Genomic DNA, 24,378 nt, shown 5'->3' with positions numbered 1-24,378 from the left:
TTCCTAAGTTCAGTGGAGTCCTGGATCCAAGATGTGCTCCCTGGTCCTGAGGCAGAGAGCTCCTGTGCAGGGCAGACCACTGTCTTCCAGCTGGGAGGGTGCCGGATGTCTGAGGCCCCAAAAGGGTGCTGCCTCAGTGGCTCTGTGGCTCCCGCCTGTCCCAGAAGCTGTCTGCCTCTGTGGTCCTCACTCTAACCTGTACAGACTAAGTTCGGCGGAGTCCCGGAGCCAAGATGGCGCTCCCTGCAGGGCAGATCACTGTCCTCCGGCTGGCTACTGTAGATTCTTGATGTGGAAGAGGAGGGGAGTTGGGTCAGAATTCCTCAGTTTTCTTTCTGGTCCTCTCACTGACATCATAGCTCTTTGTCTTTCTGGCCTGCTCTGCTTTTCCTTCACTACTGCTGTATGTTTGATTGGATTTGAGGCGGGATGTAAGAGATGCCGAAGAAAGGAAATCAGGACACAGGGAACCTGGGATTGAAGTAAATAAGGGGATATAAACACTACAGATACTTCCTAGAAGGGGGCCATCCATTGGTGGAAGATGAGGAGAGTGAGGAAGGTGCAGAGTAACCTTTAGAAAGCTTTCTCTCACTGTCCTGATCCAGGAGCCCAGAAAGACAGGCACCAACTAAGCCGCTGGGACATAGAGGAGTCCTTCCCAGTTACCAGTGCCAAAGCAAATACTGTCCGGCTTCCAGAGGACTGGTTCTTCTCTCCTGCAGGGTTACTTACTACTTGGGCTGAGTTTACTGCAACCTGTCCCTGCCCACATCTAGCATGAATCAGAGCTGGGAGATAGAGGAGTGAGGTCTGGAGACCAGTGGGTGATTCATAGGGATCACCAGGCTGGCAGGTTGCCCTCATTTCAGGGTTACCTCCTTTTTGTTCTGTTTAAGTCCCCCTCTCCCCAGTTCTTTACAACTTCTAAACTTGAAGGACATGGTTCTTTCCTTCTCTTTTAGTGGTACTATTTTAAGGTTACAGGGATGTGGCAATGTTAGTCCCCTGACCCCTAGGAGTTCTAAATGGTATCTAAATGCATGGGTTCTGTCACCCAGCCTGAACTGTTACTAACAACAATATGTCAAATCCTTCTCAAAATGCACCACACACACACACACACACACACACACACACACACACACACACACAGAGGCATATACACTTTCCCTATTAATGATGTAGGGCAAGTACTGCTATGCTAAATAAAGGTTTGAGATTTCTTTCCTACTTAACAGTCACACAAAGAGCAGGGAAATGTGTCTGCAGACCGCAGCAACAGAAGTGCCCAATTCACACCAAAGGCTGGACAGAACTATTAAAAGACAATGTAATTTAAATTGTAATGAGGAAGAAGAAATCAATGCTGGTGGGCGGGAAAGGTGCATCTGAGGGAGGTGACATGGATGCGTAGGGATGAACCTTGAATGGGGAACCAATCTGAATGCATCCACGTTTCCAAGCCCAGTGGCAAAGCTCAGTAAGTACCTTGGCAACACTGATGACTTTGAAAGGCCCTGGTGGCCGGAGCTTCTCCTCCTCCGAGCCCGAAACACAGGAGAATGGAGCCTTTGGAAGCAGCTCTTTCAGCTCCTTTTTCGCCCTCATGGACCTCCCGCAAGCCAGGCAGAGCATGAGATTTCTCTTCCCATCAGGTGAGAGGCAACAGTATCCCTACAACAGGAGGAAAGATGTTTCCATGTGTGTGCTTCTAAACCACGACAGTATTGTTACAGAACTCTCCATAGCATAAGGAAAGTGCATTTGTCTTCACCAAATCCCCATTTAAAACTATGACCCAAATGCATCATGCTTCCTAATAATTAATTTTTTATATTTATTTATACATTTGGTTCTGTATGCTAGGGGGTGGGGGCACACATGAGTGGAGGTTAGAGGATACCTTGCAGAAGTTGGTTTTTTCCTTTTATCATGTAAGTTCCAGGAATTGAACTCAGGTCTTCAGGCTTGGCAGCAAATGCCTTATCTGCTGAGCTATCTTATCAGTTCCAATAACTAAAAGTAATTCTAAATTATTCTTTAACTATGTAATGACTCTTCAATACTGGGGACCTTAACATCTGTACAGAATTAAGATTTCTTTGAAGAATGGCCAATGCCATCCTCAGAGACAGAGAAAGTACAATATAACACCTTGTATAGAAGGCACATTTTACTGTGCACAGAAACTAAATCAATCCTGGAGTTAAGTAATAATATCAAAAAGATGCAAGAGCCAAAATGAAGGTATCCAAACTGGCTCAAAGAAAGGCAATTTGAGACTAGAAAGAATGATAATTAAAACAGCTGGACTGCTTTTGCGTATGTGAACTCCCAGGCGTTCATTATAAGGTTACCAATATAAGCAATGGATGAAAAGGGACAAGGGACCTCATTCAACATCATTGGAAATGAGTTGTGGTTGATAGACATTGACTTGAAAACTAACAATTGTGGATCTTTGTGTAGCAAACCATAACGATAGCCATAATAAAACCATTCCAATCCTGCTTCTGTGCCCTTTTGACTGGTGACATTGGTGACATTACTGTTCCTTTAGTCAAGAGGTATGGTGTTTTTCTCCTTATCTCCTCTCTGTGATTGTGAAGAAGCTATGTCACTGGCATTGGTCAATGACGACAGAAGTAAGAGGCAAGCAAGTACATGATAAGAGCTTGCACAGTGGAACCCAGGCTCTACAGCTAAAGTTGGAGCCCCGAGGCCACACTGGGAACTGGCCTGAGCCAACCTTCTTAAAAGGTGAAACAGTTAGAGAGTTTGTGCTTGATAACCACCATGCATGTGAGAGGCTACATCTTGGACTATGCAGTCCTTAAACTATTACAAACCCCACAAGATGATTATAGACACTTTAGATGCCCCTGTCAAGACCAGCAGAGCTGCCCCGCAGAACTCAGCCCAAACTGCTATCTCAGAATGGTATATATTTTAGTCGTATGTATTTTAGTTGATGTATGTATTTTAGTTGTTTTTGTTTTAGTTAACAGATAAGTAGAATTGCAAAGTAGAATTAAGCATTTATTCTGCCTTTCCTTTCAAACCATATTTTTTGGCTTGTAAAATATCAACATAGTGAGGTTATCTTCTGATTAAACCTTTAGCAAATTAATGTGACTAAAACAGTGTAATCAGATAAAACTGACCAATTTGAAGCAAAATGATAAGATTGATGAATAGGCATTGAGTGATTTCCAAATATGGGGACAAACCACCAAAAGCATCACTAAAAACAGGACGGCTAGGTATAACCTCCAGAGAGCTAAGTATATAAAGCACACAGGGAAACCCATGGAGGTTCTGAAGAACCTGCTATGCCTAGGTCTAATGACAACTCTAGTGGGCATCCCATTTATAGAATTCATGGGGAAGGAGAAACAAGCCAAAGGATGCTATAAAAAAACACATCCAAATACAGAGCCTTCTGCCTGGTTATGAACAAGGTGCACCTGAGCTGACAAACAGTAAAATGAACTTTTAGGACAATTCAGAAAATTTGATCAAAAATAGGTTATTATATTGCTCTAACATCATTGTTAATTTTGACAATGAAATAATGATAATGTCAAAAATGTTCAGATTATAAAATGGCATACTTAATTTAGAGGTAAAATAATATCATATTTGGGATTAGCAAAAATGACAATATTTGGATGAGAGCTGATTGTGTGTTGGACAAATCAAGATTTGCTGTACGAATGTCTGCTTTGGAATATATATGAAATGTTCCACAATAAAACAAGGAGTTTTACACAGAGTGTCCAATTTACTTTACTTTTCATAATTTTCTTTCATCAAAAGGAGTATTCGTGCCATATATGGTGTGTACAGCGTAATCTCACCTGTGGGAAACTGAGAGATGTAGATTGTAATCAGAAGACAGTATGGCTTTTGTAGCAAGACCCTGTCCGAAACAGACAAGTCAGTGCTCAGCCTGTATGAATTTAAGCTTTCCCATCAGGAAAAATCTTTTTGTTTTATTAAATGAGCCCATTTTTCTTTCATCCGTGGGAAGAGGGGACCACTTACAGGTTGATCAATGTTTTCTTTAGTGACAGATGATGTGCAAAGGTCAGAAAAATTAGCCGCTGTGATTTCCTTATCCAGGGCGGTGCTGTGAAAGGCTATCAAAGCTCTCTTATTCGCCACGTAATCCCACTTTTGATTGGCAGCCCCATTGCTGTGTGGTTTATACTTCTGAAAACCAAAAGACAGAAATAAGATATGCACCCAAATGGACAGGTGAGTTTATAAGATGGCATAGTGAACATTTGTTTTTAATTGTATACATTTAGAAAGTACAGGTAATTACACATAAATTCCTATACAGTGATAACTACTTTTGAATTAATATCAAGATGGAATTACATAAATATTTCATAATTTTAAATATATGTGATTCACAAAGGAGTAAAAAGTACATTTTTAAAAATTCCATAATTTCTGACTTAATAATATTTTGTGAATTTTTCTAATATTTTTAAAGGATATTATTCATTTTATCTTAGGGATATTATGCTTTCTAATCCTCAATAGTTAAACCTCCAGGTTTTTAAAACATCCTCTGTAATAAATAAGACAGCAGTATATATTCATATAAACACCTATATAATATAAATGTGTATATGTAACTATATTATTTACATATGTCATAATGTACATATATGCTTATATTCATATATACTGTATTAGTATACAATAATTAGCATATGTATATATACATAGATGTCTAAATAATACCACATATATACATGTGTACTATCCATATTATATATAGATATATACATATATACTATGTGTAGATGCATTATATATGTAAATTTATAAAAATTTCTTTAGAAAAACTTCTAGAAGGATTTATTTACTTATTTATTTATTTTGGTTTTTCAAGACAGGGTTTCTCTGTGTAGCCCTGGCTGTCCTGGAATTCACTCTGTAGACCAGGCTGGCCTCGAACTCATAGATTCTCCTGCCTCTGCCTCTCAAGTGCTGGGATTAAAGGCATGTGCCATCACTGCCCAGCTGGAAGGATTGTTGATTAAGGTCATTTAAAAGATTATGTTATTGATCAAGAAAGCACTTTATAGAAAGATTATTTAACTATCTCCCTTCCCAACAGTATGTGAATTTGCCTACTGCTTTTATGTTCTTATCAAACATGCCTAATATCTCCCCAAACACCAGCTCACTAAATGAAAAACAGCCAGTTTGTTGACAATTTAATATGTATTTCATTGATATTCCAAAAGTCTTTTTTAACAACTCAGCTGAATATACAACAGAAGCTGGATTATTTATTCTCATTCTGTTGTTATTGAATGTAACTTTTTTATACAATTATACCATTGTTGAGTTATCACAAGTATAACTAAAAAAATAATTTCAACTTAACAACTTGTAAGCCGGCATGTTAGCTCTAAGAATCCTTGTCATGAAGCCTCAAGGAACATTATACAATAACTACTCTACCTGGCAAGAGATTGGTAATCAGGGAGTCCTGATCGTTAACTTAATGGGTCAGACAACAGAATTCCCTCCAAGGTCTGGAAAACGAAAGGCTAAATTCTAAGGCAATTAGAAAGGTTTTAACAGCATAACCTGATATTTTAATGTTTTCTCACAAAGTTACTATTTAATACATAAAATGATGAATCACTTGCAATTAAAAAACATCTCAAAAGGCAATACAAATTACCTTATGATTAAGTTTATTCCTTATAAATACAGACACATGGGGAGTGATATTAATATCTGCAAATGATATAAAAATGATTAAGGAACCAACTGAATGTGTAGCCACATTAGGCTTAACATCACTGTGGCCTGTGCTGAAGGGGCACCTGATAAGAAGCATGGAATGTCATGGGTGCTACATCTTCAGAATAAATGCCTTGCCCTTGCTTATGAGGACAGAAGACATAATTAAATAAGACTCAGAATCCATACTGATTCTGTGTCCTGATTTTGGATTCCTAACTAGAAAATTTCTTCACTAAAAGCCAGGATAAAACAAATGTTATGTGGATACTCATTCTGCTCAAGGGAAACTAGGGTGGAGCTTTCAGAAGGTAAAGAAAGCTGGAAGTTTCCTAAGCCTTAGCTGGTCTGTCAAGGAAAAACACAGAACTATTCTAAGTATTTGGTTATAAGGAAGGACGGCAGAAAAGTGCTTCCTGGGTCTTTGCCCAAAACTCAAATGAAGCCTGCATTAAAGGTGCTGTAAGTGGGTCACTTAGAATTACTACTGTCCAATTAGTCTAAAAAGATGGAACAGGTCTTTTCCTCCAGTACCCAGGGGTCCTTGTCTGTGCTTCTTACAGGTAAGTTTAGGTGTTCCTCACAGCCCTCTCCCCCAGAGGTTGCAAGCTCTAAGAATTCTGTTGGGAGTGTTTCTCATGCTTGCCAGTGTGTGACTGCAGTAACTGCCCCCACTCTAGACTACCAGCAAGCCTACAGTCGCCAGTGGTCAGAATGAACCAAATTGAGAGGTATCTCAAAATGCTTAATTTGAAATCTAGGCAGGGTTTTATAAAAAGACATTTTACCGCTGACATTCAAGATAACCTTCTATGACAGCTCTTCTTTTGCTCTGTAACAAAGAGGCACAGAGCTTCCCTGCAGCTTTGAGAAAGGTCATGGCTTCTTGTTGGCCTGTGCATATCTTACCTGAATGATAACTGGATAGCCACGGGCTTCATTTTTAGCTTTGGTCATAGACACTGCCAGTACAAGGTCTGGGTTACTCACCAGGTGAAAGGTCCTTAAGAAGACAGAATCAGCCCCATTATATAACATATTTTGATCAATGTAAATGGAATTTCTATACATTTCTTCTATGGGGAAACCCAGGTCTCTTTATGTCTTACCAGTTAATCAAAACAAATAAATTATGATATCCTGATTTAGATATTATCAAATGTCCAGTATAATACTGTAAGTAGAATTTATAAATAATCATGCTTCATCATAGTTTAAAAATTTCTCATAATTGATTTTTCCTGATCAAATCATGGTATGGTTCCTGTCTCTAGATTATAACCACAGGGATATATCTTTATGGCCCATGTCACTTTTACTGAGAAGTGTTAAAGATGATGAAATGAATTTTACAGTTATGCTACATGGGATGGAATCCTGGGTTCATGTCTTCATATTGTATGGGGGTAATAACTCAATGCTTCAATTTACCCATCTATGTATTAGAGCACTGTGTATCCCATGATAGTCAAATGAGTTAATGCATATAAAGTAAATATTATAAGGGAACTCATTAGTTATAATTATGCATTGTTGTGGCTTTTAAAAATATTTTACTGGGGCACTAGTCATGGTCCACCAGTCAAGAACACATGCATTGGGAGGCTCCAACCATCTCTAACTCCAGTTCCAAGAGATCTGACACATTCTATGCCCTCTATAGGCACCTATAAATATGTGCATATACGTACACAGAGATAGACACATAAGGAATAAAATAAATCTTAATATATACATTTTCTATTAAATCCCCATGTTTCCAAAGGAGAGTTTCCTAAAGTCTAATACATATGATGAAAATGTTAAAGATTTGTGTGTGTGTGTGTGTGTGAACAAACCTATGCAGGTCAGAATAGGGAGTTGAACACTTTGCAGCTAGAGTTGTAAGCCATCAGATGTGAATGTTAGGAACAAAGCTCCAGTTGTCTGGAAGTGTGGAAGTGTTCTTAACTGCTTGACCATCTTTTCAGCCCCTATGTTGAATTTTTAAGAAAATTATTTATTTATTTATTTATTTATTTATTTATTTATTTATTTATTGTGTGTTTTGCTACATGCATGTGTGAATACCATTTGCATGCTTGGGTAGATGGAAGTCAGAAGAGGGTACTACATCCCCTGGAACAGGAGTTCTGGGAATAGAAGCAGACAAAGGAAGGAGAGGGGGAGGGGGAGGGGGAGGGAGGGAGGTCAGTGAATATCCAGGAGGAGTTGGAGGAGGAAGAAATTATAATCAGAATATGTTGTATAAAAATCAATTTTAATTTAAAACAGCAATCATGGGAACTCTTATCACAATCCAGAAAGATAAGGCAGAAAGTTGCTCTAAATTTAATACATATCTCGGTAACTCTAGGATTCCAGTTCTACAGGAACAGGAATCTTGAGCTTTTTAGTTTTTTGTTGAAATTCCGTTCCTAAAACAACGCTTTCAATAACCTGTAACATTAATCTATGGTGGTGAGGGTGCAGGATGTTGTTTCGATTTTTCTAAATTTGCTGAGACTTGCTTTGTATGTGAAAATGTGGTCAATTAGAAGACATTCTCATGGGCTGATGAGAAGAAACTCTATTCTTTATTTTAGTATTTGGCTGGAATCCATTCGATTAGATCCATTCGATTTATAATATTATTTAACTCCAGAGATTCTTTATTTAGCTTTTTTCTGGATGACCTATTGGTAAGAGTGGGCAACTGAAGTTATCCACTGTCACTGTGTCAGGGTCGGTATGTGATTTAAAAAAAAACCACAATAGCACTTGTTTTATGAAAATGGATGCCCTGTATCATCCTCTTGGTACATTCTTGCTTTAATGCATACATAATGTCGGCTGAATGAGTGAATTATGGTCCACATAGCTAGTCACTTGTAGAGCAAAAAGCCTATTCTAGCTCCTCACCACACAGACAGCATAGCCCTGGTGGATGGAGTAAAGAAACATGTCTAGCAGCTCTGTCCAGCTTCACCAACACACAACCAATGTCTATTGTGTACTCTCTATTGTATACAGTAGAACAAGCTCTGTTCCTGCCATGCCAGGATTGCTGATTACCTCCAAGGGCTTTTTCAATCTGCCACAAAGTGCAGAGGCCTAAGCCATGGGCAGTGCTGATATTTAGAGAATACAGTGGAAGTCACAGCTCCTTCCCATTAAGAAATATTTTGCTCAGCTGCCTGAATATACATCCCTGAACAGTATGCAAGAGACTGAAGAGATCACTAGAGACCGCTATATGTAATGGTAGAATTGTAAGTAGAGCAATAAAGAACAAACAGGAAGTAGTTCTTTTTCCTTGTTAAATTAACGTTCAAATGTACACAAAAATAAATAGAAATGTGCAATGAAACATCGTGGACCTAAACATTGTCAACATTCTGTCTTGGTTCATTTACATGAAACTTGACTTTTTAATTTTTGCTAGAATTTATGATTTATTTACTTTTAAGTGTGTGTATAAATACATGTCTGCTGTATGCATGCACATGTGCATTCAGGTGCCCATGGAGGCCAAAGAAGATGTTGGATCCCCCCAGAGTTTAGACAGACACTTTGGGACCAACTCTTCTGTGGGTTCTGAGAACTGAGCTCTGGTCCTCTGCATGAGCAACAAGTACTCTTAACTGCTGAGTCATCTCTCCAGACTTTTGCTAGAAAACCTAAAATAAAACCAATTGAAATAGCTTGTATTTTTATCTCTAAATATACACTTAAGTAGTCAGGACCCATTTTCTATTTCAACATATAACCACTGACCGACCAATGATCAATAAGATTAGTAATATTTCCTTAATAAAATCACATATCTAAGTTGTTTTAGATTTCTTCTGATCTTCTCAAGAAAATGCTTGTGAGCATTCTGAATCTGGACCAAAGACCAGACATTGAATTAGGTAAGTACATTTGATCAATAATAGTAAGTCATGCTTACTGTATGAGTATAAACCACTTAAATTATTTTCATGAATGAAAAACTGGGTAGGTACTTAAGTAGGGAGAGACAGGTGAACAAAGGTCTCCAAATATTTCAAAATTGAAAATGCTTTAGAATTCCTTTTAGATTTCTTTCTGTTGCAAACATAAATTAGATGAGTACCTAGTCTTGAGCCAATGGCCCTGTGAAATGAATAGATCACTTTTCTGAATCTAACAGCTGGTAAAGTTGTATGTAGCTTACCTAAAATTCGTACCTATCTCTCTGTCTCTTCTTTTACTAGGATGAAGAATTTTTAGCCAAGTAAAATAGAAATTCCAACGTACTCAACTATATTCCTCCTGCTGTGTGGAGACCATGCCAGACCTCAGGATGTCAAGCCCAGTTTGAAGTGTAAACCTCCCAATGCAGTGGGTTTACCTGCTGTCTGCCTTGTGTGTCCAGTGTTGGCGACTTTCATCAGATCTCTTTTCCACCAAAATGACCTCTGTGCCTGAACGGGGTTTAGAGACTTGTACCCCCAGGACCAGCTGAGGAGCAGCGAGGCTGATGATTTGCCCATCTCTGTATTCAAACTCCTGGTGACATAGCTTCCATGATCTGCTATGCTTTGGGACATGGCTAAGAAGGGAAACTGTTAGTAACAAGAAAATGGCCCTGGAGGTGCATGCACTGGAGCGCAGAGCTCTGTCGGGGAGACCTTCCCCATGAGCTGTTAACCTTGCAGTAGTAAATATTCCAGGAGCACAAAGGCAAGGCCACCCACAGGGTGCCCATAAGCTGGTATGAAAAGTAGAATCCCGGGGCTGGAGGGAGCCTGCTGCTGTTCCTTTAGAGGGTTTGAGTCTGGCTTGTAGCATCCACCAACTAGTTCACAGCACTTTGTACTCCAGCTCCAGGGATTCAATGCCCTCCACCAGCTTGCACTCACATATGACATACATTCACACACACACACACACACACACACACACACACACACACACACACTGCATGTTAATAAAAAAAAATTAAAGTGGAATCCTGAGCTTATTTTATGAAAGTAATGAATGTTTATCTAAAAGAACATTTGAAAAAATGTTCAGCTAAGAAAAAGAAAGTTCAGACAGAGAAGTAGTATAGCAAAAGAAGAAAAGGCAAAAATCAAACAAAATGAGAAAGAGGAGAGGAAGCATGCAGGGTAGAAACAGAAAAATAATGGTGTTCTGTGCAAACAGAAATAGCTTTCCTTCTGACACTTCTGGGTTCTGGGCTCCAAAGATTTTAGTAAAGAATTATCATAAGAGAATAAGGATATACCAGGAAGTTCATTTAAGTAAATCTCTTCCTTAAGGACATTAAAATATTAATGTGTGTGACACAGTATAAATATCAGTCTACACTGACATATTAATCTAAGTTGCTTCATTAAAGCCCCTGCTCTGTGCATGCTCGAATGCTAACTGCTAAATGTGTGGAATGGTTTAACTCACGTGTGCTAGTAACCACCATAATGTGAAGCAAAATTCTAAAGATGAAAAATTACAACACATGTTATATCCCTAACATTTCACTGGGTCAGGAACAGAAAAAAAATGTTTAAAAGGGAAAATTGTATTTTCTTAGATTCTTAAGGGAATTGGAGGCACCTTACTATAGTGTTCAGGCATTTATCCACACATGCATTCAATGAATATAAAGCTTTGAATTCTGTTCTGAGTTCTCGGGACTCACAGGTGGATGAAACTACTGTTTGGTAGAAAGAGTATGTCACATCACATACCAAGACAGTATGTAGCCCTGCACAGGGGGAGCTGAAGGGTAAAGAACCTCCCCTTCCCACTAGTCCCGGAGGCTTTGATCAGTATCACAAGACAAAAATGTACATGCTGGCACACACAGTAGCAAATCAAAGTAAAAATGTTAAGGAATGTACTTGTGCCAGCATGAGGGAGTCCAAGGCCAGACAGACTCCACCAACAGAAATCCCTTGCACATTTTACCTGTGTTTCTTTGGGGGCTGCACATTTTCAAAGAGCTCTTTCTCTGCTTTCTTTGGAAGACTGCCATCAGCAGCAAGGTTGTACGTAGGGTCTTGCCAAGCATACTTGAACGTCCTGCGACAGGCTTCCATGCGGAGGTGGGCTCTTGCATGAGAATCTCTGTTAAGCAAGGTCAAGGCTAAGAATGCTGATGTGTGTGTTCACAGGGTCTCCATGAGCAGCCTGACCACAGCCTACAGGATACTGGTGATTCTGTAAATCATATTTTCACAGGGGTGTGTAGATTTGGAAATCCATTCCCCACTAGCCTACAAATAAAATTCCTCAATCATATAATAAACAACATGCACTTTTGCTATTTTGGTTTTGAAAAGCAGATCCATATATTATATTGAAAAGTTCTATTAAGACAACTAAACAGTTCAACAATTCATAATAAACATGAAATGACACTCCTAACACCAGGGTAAAGTGGGTCCTAGTTCTGCCAGAAGCACTATAGTCCAGATGACTGAGTGGCGTGTGTTACAGATGCTAGAAAATCTTATTCTCAGCAGAGGAATCGAAAGTGACTTAAAGCACAGCTGCACACACACTTTTTAATTGAGAAAATTACATGGAAACACTAGGATATAATAGTGATAGTTTAGATGCTTAAGACACAGATGGGTGAGGTAGCGCACCCTGTTCAGACCCGCGGATTCTAAGCTCCAGGTTGCTGTTAGAAAACCCTTGCTTTGGGTGGGACTGGGAAGCAGCGTTATAAAGACTGTTTTGCCAAGGGTGGGATAAACACACAGGCAAAGCAGCAAGTGTACCTCAGCCCCAGCCAGCTCCTGGGTAAGTAGTGTTCCTTCTCTGGGGAATGCTCTAGGCCCTCGAGCGGTGGTGATAATTTGATGTAACTGCGAGCATTATGAAATGGGCAGAGTCTTCCAGGGAAACTCTGCTGCTAACACATGTGGCTGTGCACTTATCAGGGGCCAGGGCCAGCGCTGCTTATGGATATACGATTGGAGCATAGCCAAGGCCTCCTGAGCACAGGCAGCCTCCCACGCCAGCCTATTCCCAGTGGTTGAAAATACACCAGTGCCATCTTGTGTTGGAAATAGAAAGCACAGCCCTGTCACCCTCACCCTACTTGCAGTTCACCAGCCTTTGATATTCCTGGTAAGTCAAATGTAGTCAAGTCAGTTTTTAAAGAGCCTTTTAAAAATTATCTTGTTTAAATAATTAACTAACCAAATTGCTAATTTATCAGCTGCATCTCCATTAGTTACACATTCCTTTAATCAATATTTATCTAGCTTCTACTGTATGTGAGGTATAGAATTCTTTGTGTGGGGTACAGCAATAAACAGGACAATGATGCTCACATTGTGTTGGTAAGAAGAAAGATAATAGACAAGGAATGAGTGGCCACAGCTAGTGCTCCCCCACCCCCATGGAAGAACACAGCATACTGCAGAGAGAGTCACTGCCATGGGATCTGCTGTATTCTGAGACCTCTCAGAAGCTACACTAAAACAGAGGCCTGGGAAGAAATCCCCTAGATGACACAGAACACTCTAGTCAGAACCAAAGGCAAATAAGCAAAAGAGCAAATGGAGAATTCACTTGACTCACTGGAGGAACAGTAAGATGCTGATGTGACAGGGTGAGTGGTTAGGGAGGAAGGTCCACACAGGGCTCAGAAGTCACGAAGGCACAATCTCTGCAATGTTGAGAAAATGAAAAGGCCATTCCCAAAATCTGTGCTCTGAGTTTGCCTCCCATCAGCAGGGATGGGACCAGTGCCCAGGCTCACCCAGATCCTAACAGGCTTTGCCACTCATCTCCCCACAGAGCCCAGTGATGAAAATGGCTCATCCTTTAGCCCTGAAATCATACATACAAGTAGCATATGGACCAAGCAGGTTATACTTAGGGACATCCATGTACATACATATGCTCTTGTGATAATGAAAACAGAAAGAGGCCCTGGGTTTGAAGGAGAGTAAAGAGGGACATTTGGGAGAGCCTGGATGAAGGAAAGGGAAGGGGGTAATGACGTAATTAAATTATAATCTCATTAGAAAAGAAAGAAGGATCTCTTGTCATCTCAAGCCACCCTTGCTAGGTCCTCTATAGATACAGACTGAAGGACTCCAGAGAAACTGCACGGTGACTTCTAACATAGAGTTTTCCCAGCAAAGACACACTACCAGCCAAAAAGGAAGAACATAAGAGAGGACATGAGACATGGAACATAAGTGAAGGACATGGGACATGGAAGCCCAAGGAGGTGGGGACAAGGTGGTTAGACTAGAGTAGAAGAGCATTAAGAGGGCAATAAAGGAGGGGCAAACAAGAGTAACAGATGAAAGTGTGGAAAGTCTGGAGCCAAACCCATGACTTTTCGTGAAAACAAAAAAAGAAATTGAAATAAAAAGCATTTAAATGACTAAAGAAGGCAATCTGCTCAGACATGGTTCAAGGAACTAGTGAAAATGGTGTCCAGAAGACAACTGGGTCCCCTCCCCTGTGAATCACGACTCAGGCCTGTTGGCTACAAGAAGAGTTCAGCATGGAAGCATGCACAAGGGACAGAGATTTTCTAAGAGTGAGTCACCAAAGCAGAGTTGTGAGCCATCAAAACTGTGAGTCGACAAAACTGCCTTGTGAGCCGGTGATACCTCTGGATGTGGGGAACAGAGTCCCAAAGCCTGTCTGGGATGCTCGGGTGAGACCCACACAGCACCGAGTGCTGTAAACCCGATAACCTTAAGGACTGCAGGCCTTGACGTGACTGATTCAGAACACAGCATATCATTTTGCTCTAAGACATTTCCTTTTTATCTCCCTCTGTTTTGTCTAGGTACGGCATAGTAACACAGAGGTCAGTAGAAACATTCTTCAGAAGAATAAAAGGGCTGTTAAGAAAGTTTGTCTCTGATTCCCTAACTTTCATAGAAGATGCCACATGGGGGAAATTGGTCTCTAAGAGCAAAAGATACTTTCCGGTGACTGTGGTAGATCTGAGACATGGGCTAGATGAACCACGTGCCAGATTAAGAAAAGTGCTTCCCCAAACCAACTTCCTCGATGCTGGTAACAAGATGAGCCAGTTATGGCTCAGCAGGCACAGGCACCTGTTGCCTGGACTGGCAACTTGAGTTTGATCCCCAGAGCCCACAGAGGGGGGAGAGAATTAAGCCTTTGTCCTCTGACTTCCACACCTGGGCTGTGAAGTACTCACGTGCAAAATTAATGAATGTAAATAAAAAAGGCTTATAACAAGGATAAATGAATTTAGGCAGTTGTTGGAGCTTTGTTCTGGATTGAAGTCAATCACTCCCTTAGTCTGTCTGTACAACACATGATGCAGAGCCCCTTCCCACACGGAATTCCCAGGTTAGACGAGAAGGACCAGGGAGAAGGGGTCTAACAGGGACATCCATGCATAGCACTGTTGGAACTGGTACTGATGGTGAAGTCACCATAGACAAGCATGCAACAAGAACTTGAGGCAGAACATGTATCTGTGGTGGACCTTAGAATCGTGTCACCTTCAGGCCACTGCTTGTCACCTATTAGAACTTGGTATGCTAGATGACAAGAAGAGATGTGCCATGGCGGAGCCACCATGAGGTACAAACGGGGTCACTGACAGGCAGGGATGAGGGCAGCAGAGAGCACATATCATTATTCAACTTGTCAGGCTACACACTCCTCACTAAAGAACTGTGTGAAAAAAGAATCATGTATTATAGATGGACCTTAGATGACTTGAAAAAAATGACTCTATGGAGAGCCTCCAGAAGCCATTTGAATGGCTCAGAATGACTCAGTGTTTACCAGGACAGAACATGGTGAATTAAAAAATAAATGAGAAAGAAAGGAAGGAAGGGAGGGAAGGAGAGGGAGGGAAGGAGAGGGAGGGAAGGAGAGGGAGGGAGGCAAAGAAGGAAAGTGCAATGCTAATGTCTTTTTAAAAATCATCACATCGCTACTTCAGTGCAGGCAGATGAAGGCGATGGTTCAAGTTCCGGCTCCACTTATCTGCTAGAAAACTAATTAAACATGATGTCTTCAAGTGACCAAGTTTCAGAAACCCCTGAGTTCCCTGCTGGGCTCCACACTATTGCAGGTGGATGGGCTGCAGTCACAGAGCCCTGATCCCTTTCGGGCCACAGTGATTACTTACAGAGTCTCTCTGGGAGCATCTCCTGTTATTAAAGCAACATTTTTTATGTGCCTCTCTTCTGGTCCTTTCACTTGCTTTTCCTGTTCATAACTCTCTGCAGGTTTATTCACAGCAAGCTTGCCCCCACACACAAGGTCACTTTGGACTTCTAAAACAAGAGCTGAGAAGAAATAAAACAAATTTCAAAGATATATTACTTGTAATCATAGAGCACTGGAAATTTGAAATACACACTCACATGAGTGCAAATCATTCAGCCATTGGGTGTTCCTTAAACCAAAAGGTTGGACTTTATCTAACAGGATGCTTGTTAATTCTTTTCCCTCAAGATAGTGTTAGATAAATAATAATAAGCATTTCCAAGTTTAATTATTCTCTATTCTAATTATTCAAACAAACTATAGGATATATATGTATATATGTGTATATATATATATATATATCAATTATGAAATTCAATAATGTGAAAGATGCATGTGAAACCATGTTTGGGGTCATGACTTTTCCTTACTCTGACAGGAGAAAAAGGGACCTCACAAGGAAAAGTGAGATGCTACAGAGAAAAAGAGAAGTACAAAGGTAGAAGTGGGGGGTTGAGGGCTGGTGGGCAGAAGCCAACGATGTGTTGTTCCTCTGAAATAATCTATCATGGTTTATGTTTTTAGACAGGGCTTCCCTCTAGGGACAGAGACTCACTCACTGCTCAGGCTAATCTAGCTGGCCAGTCAGTCTGTCTTTGCCTCCCCAGTGCTGGGAGCACAGGTTCTTGCCATGGCACTTGACTGTTTCCAATAGTAGTAGCAATCAACAGAGGTAAAAGTAATCCTAGTTCTCCATACCGGCCTCACTGTGGAAACACTAAGGAAACATCAGGACTCTGGCATGGTCTCTCAGGGCTCCATGCATATGGGCTTGGCTTTCTGAAGCTACAGCTATGACCTATGATTTGCCAAGATGCTTTCTGGAAACTTCCTAAATTAAATAAGAGTGAGATGGCTCTCTAGCCAAGATTTCAGAGGTAACTCAGAGGCCACTGCCTGGCTTCAGCCGGCAAGACAGAACAGGAAGCAGGCTTAGCCAGGCAGGAAGCAGAGAGGCCACACAAAGCACTATCTGGGCCAAATGAATGAATCTAAGTCACCCCAGACATAGACACCAGCCTGGGAGCCCAGACACAAGATGATCTACATCCTAAGTTTTTCCTCTAAGCCAACTGGGGCTCTGAAGACTGAAAAGACCTAAAGCCCTCCCTAGGTGATTGATTATATAAACAGATGGCACAACATGAAAACGTGATTGGACATTTAACCCTTTTTCCTTAATGAGAATGCATGGGGTTCACAAATAGCTATCTGTCTGTAAAAGATAAAAGAGAATATGTTGAGTTTTTAAAATCTCTTTGCTCTTCCAAAGTATATTAGGTAACAAAATATGCAACCCTGTTAAATATATTTTAATAAATGAGGCTAAAGAGCTAAACAGCAAGATGCCTGTTTCAATAAACATGACTTTTAAATATAAAGCAATATCACCAGGTATGTTCAGAAATCAAAGTAAGCTAACTTCAAAGCTTACCTTCCACCTTGCTCATGCTGCAAAAGGTTTTAATCTTAGAAATGTCAAACTCGAGGCTCCTTAGGAAGACTTGCCTCCTTTGCTGAGCAATGGAGAGGTCGGGATTGACCCAGTGTTCTCCACATGAAACATATACCTATCAAAGACAGGAGTTGGGGATATGGTGTGTGAGGGGTCCAAGCACCTTTATGTGAAACCCCTCAAAATAGAAGTGATTGCAGCAATCAGAACACCTTACAGTAGGAGAACGGCCAAAGTGCAGCGTCACGGAGTACCACCCAGTAATGAAGAAGAAGGAAGTGCTGAGAAAGGCACGGATTCTGCAGAGCACATGGTGGGAAGCAAATCTTAACTCCGTGCGTTGTCAGATCCTAGGCCTCCTCCTTGCTTGCCTTTCATACAACGCAGCACAGAGCAGCAAAGGTGCCTCACAGCCTTTTTGCAACTCCGGCTGAATGGCAGTCACTTACAAATAAAAAGGTTTTCAAATAAGTTTTCTTATTTGAGGGAGGGGAAGGAAGGAAAGAAGGAAGGACTGAAGGGCAGGTGTAGTCAGATGCTGCCAAATTGTGACCGTGGCTAATGTGGGCTTGATGGTCCTATTGGTAAATACAGATTCGCTAGGAAAGAGGCTTGCACGCAGCAAACTGCTGGTGTTTCAGTGGAGACCACAGAGTCACCACACCCTAAGATCTTCACTACCTGCCCCTTCCTGGAAAAAAAATTTAGGATTCCCTTGCATAAATGGGCACTGAAATATTAATGTAGGCTAGAGACATGGTTAGCAGTTAAGAATATATACCACTCTTGCAGGGTTAGGATCCCAGCATCCACAATGGGTGGCTCACCAGCACGTGTAAATTAGCTCCTCTTATGGATTCCAGACAGATGCACTGCACAGATGTGTGCAAATCACATCACACAGAAACAATACCTCCCCCTCCCCCCGCTAAATCCTTTTTTTGCTATTTCTATGTATATGCCTTTAAGGCTGGTCACTTTGAATTAGGTAACCAATAAGGGGCTCGTCCCTGGGAGAGGCTAGTTCTCCCTCTCCTAGCAGTCAGCAGTTGCCTCAAGTTCTTTGTCCAGGCCTAGGATCCCATGTGCATCTTCTCCTCCAATGTTAACATGTCTATTGATACTGCCCTTGCTCTGGTCTTGTTTATGCATATACACACAAACACATATATTTGTATGTGACAATAATTGTAGAGAGGATTGCTTATAAGCAACATCTGTCAATAAAAAAGCCAATAGCCAATGAGCTGAGGCAGGAAATAGGAGGTGGGATACTGGCAGAAAGAGAGGATTCTGGGAAAAAGAAGTACAGGAGATTCATCTGGGAATGGAGGTCAGAGACATGGAAACTGAGCAGAGGTAAACAGCCATGTAGAGGAACTCACGATAGAATAATGGAAAATTCGGACAGAACAATAGGGAAATGGATGTAAACCAGCAGGAGATTCACTCTGGTCTTGGATCCATGAAGCCGAGGAGGGGTAAACTAACCATGTGGAAGACACTCCATAGTGCGAATGGATAAACTAAGTTACGAGCTAGTTAGAGAATGAGCCAATACTTGTGGCTTGGGTATTTATTAATAAATGGTTAGTGTCAGAGTCATCATTCTGGAAGCAGGGGCTGGGAGGAAAAATGGATTTATTTTTTTACAAATAATAATCAAAAGAAAAAGAGGCTACTAACAAAAATGGGGGAACTTTGAAGAAGAGTGGTTTGGTACAAAATGGAGGGAGAAAAAGTGATAGAATTCTACTTCAATTAAAAAGACTGTAAAGGCCGGGCAGTGGTGGCGCATGCCTTTAATCCCAGCACTTAGGAGGCAGAGGCAGGAGGATTTCTGAGTTCGAGGCCAGCCTGGTCTACAGAGTGAGTTCCAGGACAGCCAGGGCTACTCGGAGAAACCCTGTCTTGAAAAAACAAAAACAAAACAAACAAACAACAACAACAAAAAACAAAGGAAATAAAAAGACTGTAAAAATAATATTTCTCTTTTAAGATAATTTTAGCTTATTATACAACATTAAAATTGTGCACAAAATATTCATGTGTAATTTCTAGATAATTTGTTATAGGTGGCACTTACTTCTCATTTTCCTTGTAGCTATTTATTAAATCCCTTAAATACATTCATTTCCTTTCTCTCCTTCCTCTGTCCCTCCTGTCCTCCCCCTTGACCGTGTCCCTCCAGAGAACCCAGTCTCTCCTTGAGCTTCAAACTCAATCCAGTTCCAGTCTCCTGACAGCTGGGAGTGCAGAGGCGTGCCGCCACATCTGGTGTATAGTTTCTTAAAGATGAGGAGAGGTAATGACATGTTGAAAGTGACCCAGTCTGAAGAGTAGCCCAGCGCCACCTCTTACATCATCAGGCACTCACAGTTCTTCCCATGAGGACACAGGAGAGACCCTCATAGGACCTCCCTTCTTGAGCAATAGGCCTCTCATTCTCCCACAGACAGTAAGTCTAACAACCGGTCACTTACAGAATGGTGAGTTAAACACTGCTGAATACTCCCTTCTCCATCTTAGCTTTCTCACCCCCATGCTCCCTGTGCCCTGGGTGCTTCCTGTACACTTAGCTTTAGGCCACATTCATCTTTTGTTTATTATTTACTTTTAGATAGTCTGCCCAGAATTTCATCTGGAAAAAAAATAGAGCACCGAGTAATCCCAGCATCACATACAATCAGAAACATGGAAAACAAACAAAAACCGTTAGAAGTGATAGGATTCAGAGTCCACAGAAAGTCTGCCAAAGCCAGAGCAAGGAGGTGTCACCGACACCCGCTGCCTCTCATGCTGCTCCCTGCGCCCTGCGTGCATGCACAGCTCACAGTGTCAGACTCTCACAAGGTCCTCAGATTGCAGAGCACTAGCAAAGCTCTTGGTTTTATTTTGCGTTGCTCTTGTGTGCCTGTGTGTGTGTGTGTGTGTGTGTGCGTGTGTGTGTGCATGCACACATACATGTGTATGGTGGGTTTTCTTGAGATAATGTCTTAAGACAGGCCTGCCCTACTGCCTAGGAAGGCAGCAATGCTATTCATTAGCATTGCTTCTTGACGACTGACTCCTTCACGGGAATTCTAGAAGAAATAGGAATGGCGATCATGAAGCCTTGCATTGAAGGGTGTTTTCCTTTGCCTATGCTCACTTATTCAATTTCCAAGTCTACACCCCTGTCAGTTACCAGTTCATCTCGCTGTAGGTCTTTCAGGGAAAAAAGTTCCTTCCCCTTTTCACTGAAAAGTCTCCGAGCAGCAGAAGGTAAGTTCAAAATGTCAGTGCACCTGTAACAAGAGCATCTAAATTAATTTTGCATACATGAAGCTCCCAGGAGGAAGGTAAGAGAGCAGAAGGAACCAAGGCCTGACCATTAGTGATTACTCAAGAATGGAGCCCTGGGGTCAGTGTGTTCTTTTAACTCTCGGTTCCTGTCTCTGGTGTGTGGACTTAAGAAATTTAAGCTCCACTATGTTCATAGCAGCCTTATTTATAATAGCCAGAAGCTGGAAAGAACCCAGATGTCCCTCAACAGAGGAATGGATACAGAAAATGTGGTACATTTACACAATGGAGTACTACTCAGCTATTAAAAAGAATGCATTTATGAAATTCCTAGACAAATGGATGGACCTGGACGGCATCATCCTGAGTGAGATACCCCAATCACAAAAGAACTCGCACAATATGTACTCACTGATAAGTGGATATTAGCCCAGAAATTTAGAATACCCAAGATACAAGATACAATCTGCAAACACATGAAACTCAAGAAAAATGAAGACCAAAGTGTGGACACTTTGCCCCTTCTTAGAATTGGGAACAAAACACCCATGGAAGGAGTTACAGAGACAAAGTTTGGAACTGAGACGAAAAGATGGACCATCTAGAAACTGCCATATCCAGGGATCCATCCCATAATCAGCTTCCAAATGCTGACACCATTGCATACACTAGCAAGATTTTGCTTAAAGGACCCAGATATGGCTGTCTCTCGAATGCCGGGGCCTGGCAAACACAGAAGTGGATGCTCACAGTCAGCTATTGGATGGATCACAGGGCCCCCAATGGAAGAGCTAGGGAAAGTACTCAAGGAGCTGAAGGGATCTGCAATCCTATAGGTGGAACAACAATATGAACTAATTAGTACCCCCTGGAGCTCGTGCCTCTAGCTGCATATGAATCAGAAGATGGCCTAGTCGGCCATCAGTGGAAAGAGAGGCCCATTGGTCGTGCAAACTTTATATGCCTTAGTACAGGGGAATACCAGGGCCAAGAAGTGGGAGTGGGTGGGTAGGGGAGTGGGTGGGGGGAGGGTATGGGGGACTTTTGGGATAGCATTGGAAATGTAATTGAAATAAATACCCAATAAAAAAATATGGGAAAAAAAAAGAAAAAAAATTTAACCTATAGCTCATGTTCATTCTTCTACCTAAAATATATGTTTTTCTGTTTCAGCTGAAGTTCCATGCTTTCTCCAAAGATGGCAAAGCTACACCTTCACCAAACAGTTCCTCATCTTCCTCCCCCAGGAACTGATTGTAACAAGATATTTTTTGCCCGGTTCAACACTATCCTTGATTCCCTCCCCAATCAGTTTCACACAATATTTCGTGGATATTGAGATGAATGACATAGATTCTGCACTTCCAGGAGGAGACACCTAACTAGCCAGGAGTGGAGACAGGTTATCAGCAGACTCTCAGCATGATGGCCAGTGTGTTTTAAGAACAAAGGATTCCTTCCTGCGGGGGGGGGGGGGGGGGGGGGGGGGGGGGGGGGGGGGGGGGGGGGGGGGGGGGGGGGGGGGGGGTGGGAGGATGTTATCTAAGGAAATGCCATTGGCTTGGACTTGATGGCATGAATAGGAGTTCGCCAAGAACAGGACACAGGTGCTATGAAGAGGGGGAGAGGCAAAGGTGGGCAGATAAGACTTTGACTGAGTGTGTGGAAGAGTAACAAGGTAGGAAAGAGTAAGAGAAATGTAAACCGGCCATGAAGAAAACATTAATTTATGAGCTTTCTTAAAGATACAGATGCACATACTCTTGCCTATTTAGGCATTTATATAGTTCAAATGCAGTTATACTATGTGAGGTAATGTTTTCCCCAGGAGACATAGACTATCTAACAAAAACTCTCATGCCATATTGAAAACTTCTTTTGAAGTTGTTGGACAAGAGTTTCTGAGAAACACCTGCAACAATATAAGCTATTGCCTTTGCCCTTAGTGGTCTCCAGAACTTACAAAGGTAAGACCCAACTGCAGAAGACACCACACACTTCAGACACAGAACTTGGAGGAATCAAACTGGCATGGAAGCTTCATCCTGAGGGCTGGCTCTTCTAATATCAGAAGGTACTGTGCAAAGTGTCAACAGTCCTCCCAACTATAAAGCCTTGGCTACAACAAATGATACCTCCAAAGACACTACTTGGGGGTAGCTAACAGCTGTTTAATTGGAATTAAAGCCCACCCAATAGGAGGGGAATTCATGCCTAGTATTGTAAACCTAGCTGACCTCCCATGGCTGGAGAGGTCAGAGACCCTAGAGGAGAGCCCACGATTTGCATTTTTGTAAGCCAATATAATTTATAACTGTATTCTAAACACTCTACCTCATACACAGGAAAGTGTAGTGCCCCCAACCCCATCAGAAAGGCCTTTTCCCACAGCAGACAGAAGTTAATACTGAGATCCATAATTGTTAAAAATGTAGATGGTAAGTGACCGTGGAGTGTCTAGCCCAGATGGGAGACCTACACCATAACCTGCAGCTCAGAAAATGACACAGAGGAGGGGCAGAAAGATTGTAAGAGTTGGAGAACAGGATGCCTGGTAAGATGATGTCCTCTAGACACAATCATGATGCTGAATTCATGAAATATCAACAGTATGGTTGCTTAAACCATATCTGCATAATGATTGACCACACCAATTAACATGTCAACATTGATGTGAGACATTGCAGAAGATCAAACTCTAGATGAAGAGTTATTGGCAACACATGGCTGCTGAGAGTTTTCTTCAAAGATGAGCCCCCTGGAGAGGCTATCCAATCTCAAGTTTAGCCATCACTAAACAGATGTTCATCTGAGAAACACTAAAGGGACTCAGCAGAGGTGTGTGTGTGTGTGTGTGTATACAATTACAAAAGAAGAAGAAAGGTCATGAACTTGACAGAGGAGAAAAGGAGTTGGGGAGGGGGGGAGAAGGAAGGTAGAAATGAAATGCTTAAGGAAAAATATTGTTTGAAAATATAATAGAAATGTTGAGACTGGACCTGAGTATTTGAATGGTTTGGGGGATCTGATGAGCCTGGAAAGAAGACAAGAGAAGGTTGAAGGTATTCGGGATTCCGAAATAACAAACCCAAATTTCTGTTCATGGACAGCAGGAGGCCACTGAAGGTATTGAAGCACAGGTGTGTTGCCCTTAGCTATACCTTAACCCTAGGGAAGGGGAAATAGAGCTAACAGACATGCAGGGCCAGTCCCGAAACAATGTGATTGGGATGAGGAAGGTCTTACTATGCAGTGCTGATGCCAGTATGTACCACTGTGTAAGTTAGAGATGACTCTGTGCTTCTTAGCAAGACTTGGATGAAAAGCATTTCTAACTCCGATTTTCTACCTTGACTTGCATCAATTAAGCAGACAAGGAGACCAGTTATTTCTTTGAGGGGGATCTTGAAAAGAAATAAGCCAGTAAATCATCTTATGATCCAGTTGATGGCCAGCTATTTCGTATTATTGCTGTAATATGTCTGTCAGTCATTAACACAGAAAAATAATTTGACTCAGAGTGGGTCATGCTGACCATATAACCTATTGTGTTCTGTTTGTTATGAGGTTTGTTAATCTTATGAAATTTGGAAACCATGAGCTTCACTTAGAACCCA

The 24,378-nt window shown here is 41.4% G+C and overlaps 1 protein-coding gene across 1 annotated transcript in view; it reads right to left on the bottom strand.

The window, feature by feature from the left end:
* Dcdc1 (doublecortin domain containing 1) overlaps positions 1-24,378 on the bottom strand; it is a 361,410-nt gene that overhangs the window by 28,885 nt on the left and 308,147 nt on the right. Inside the window, 8 exon segments of the mRNA XM_029468240.1 lie at positions 1,492-1,677; positions 4,051-4,218; positions 6,688-6,781; positions 10,133-10,333; positions 11,695-11,853; positions 15,881-16,040; positions 17,456-17,591; positions 20,664-20,763. Coding sequence (XP_029324100.1) covers positions 1,492-1,677; positions 4,051-4,218; positions 6,688-6,781; positions 10,133-10,333; positions 11,695-11,853; positions 15,881-16,040; positions 17,456-17,591; positions 20,664-20,763 — 1,204 coding nt within the window.

This window comes from Mus caroli, chromosome 2 (assembly GCF_900094665.2).
Source record: "Mus caroli chromosome 2, CAROLI_EIJ_v1.1, whole genome shotgun sequence".
In the NCBI taxonomy this organism is placed as follows: Eukaryota; Metazoa; Chordata; class Mammalia; order Rodentia; family Muridae; genus Mus; species Mus caroli.
Note: the sequence above shows the minus strand (reverse complement) of the source record. Positions and strands in the feature narration are given on the sequence as shown.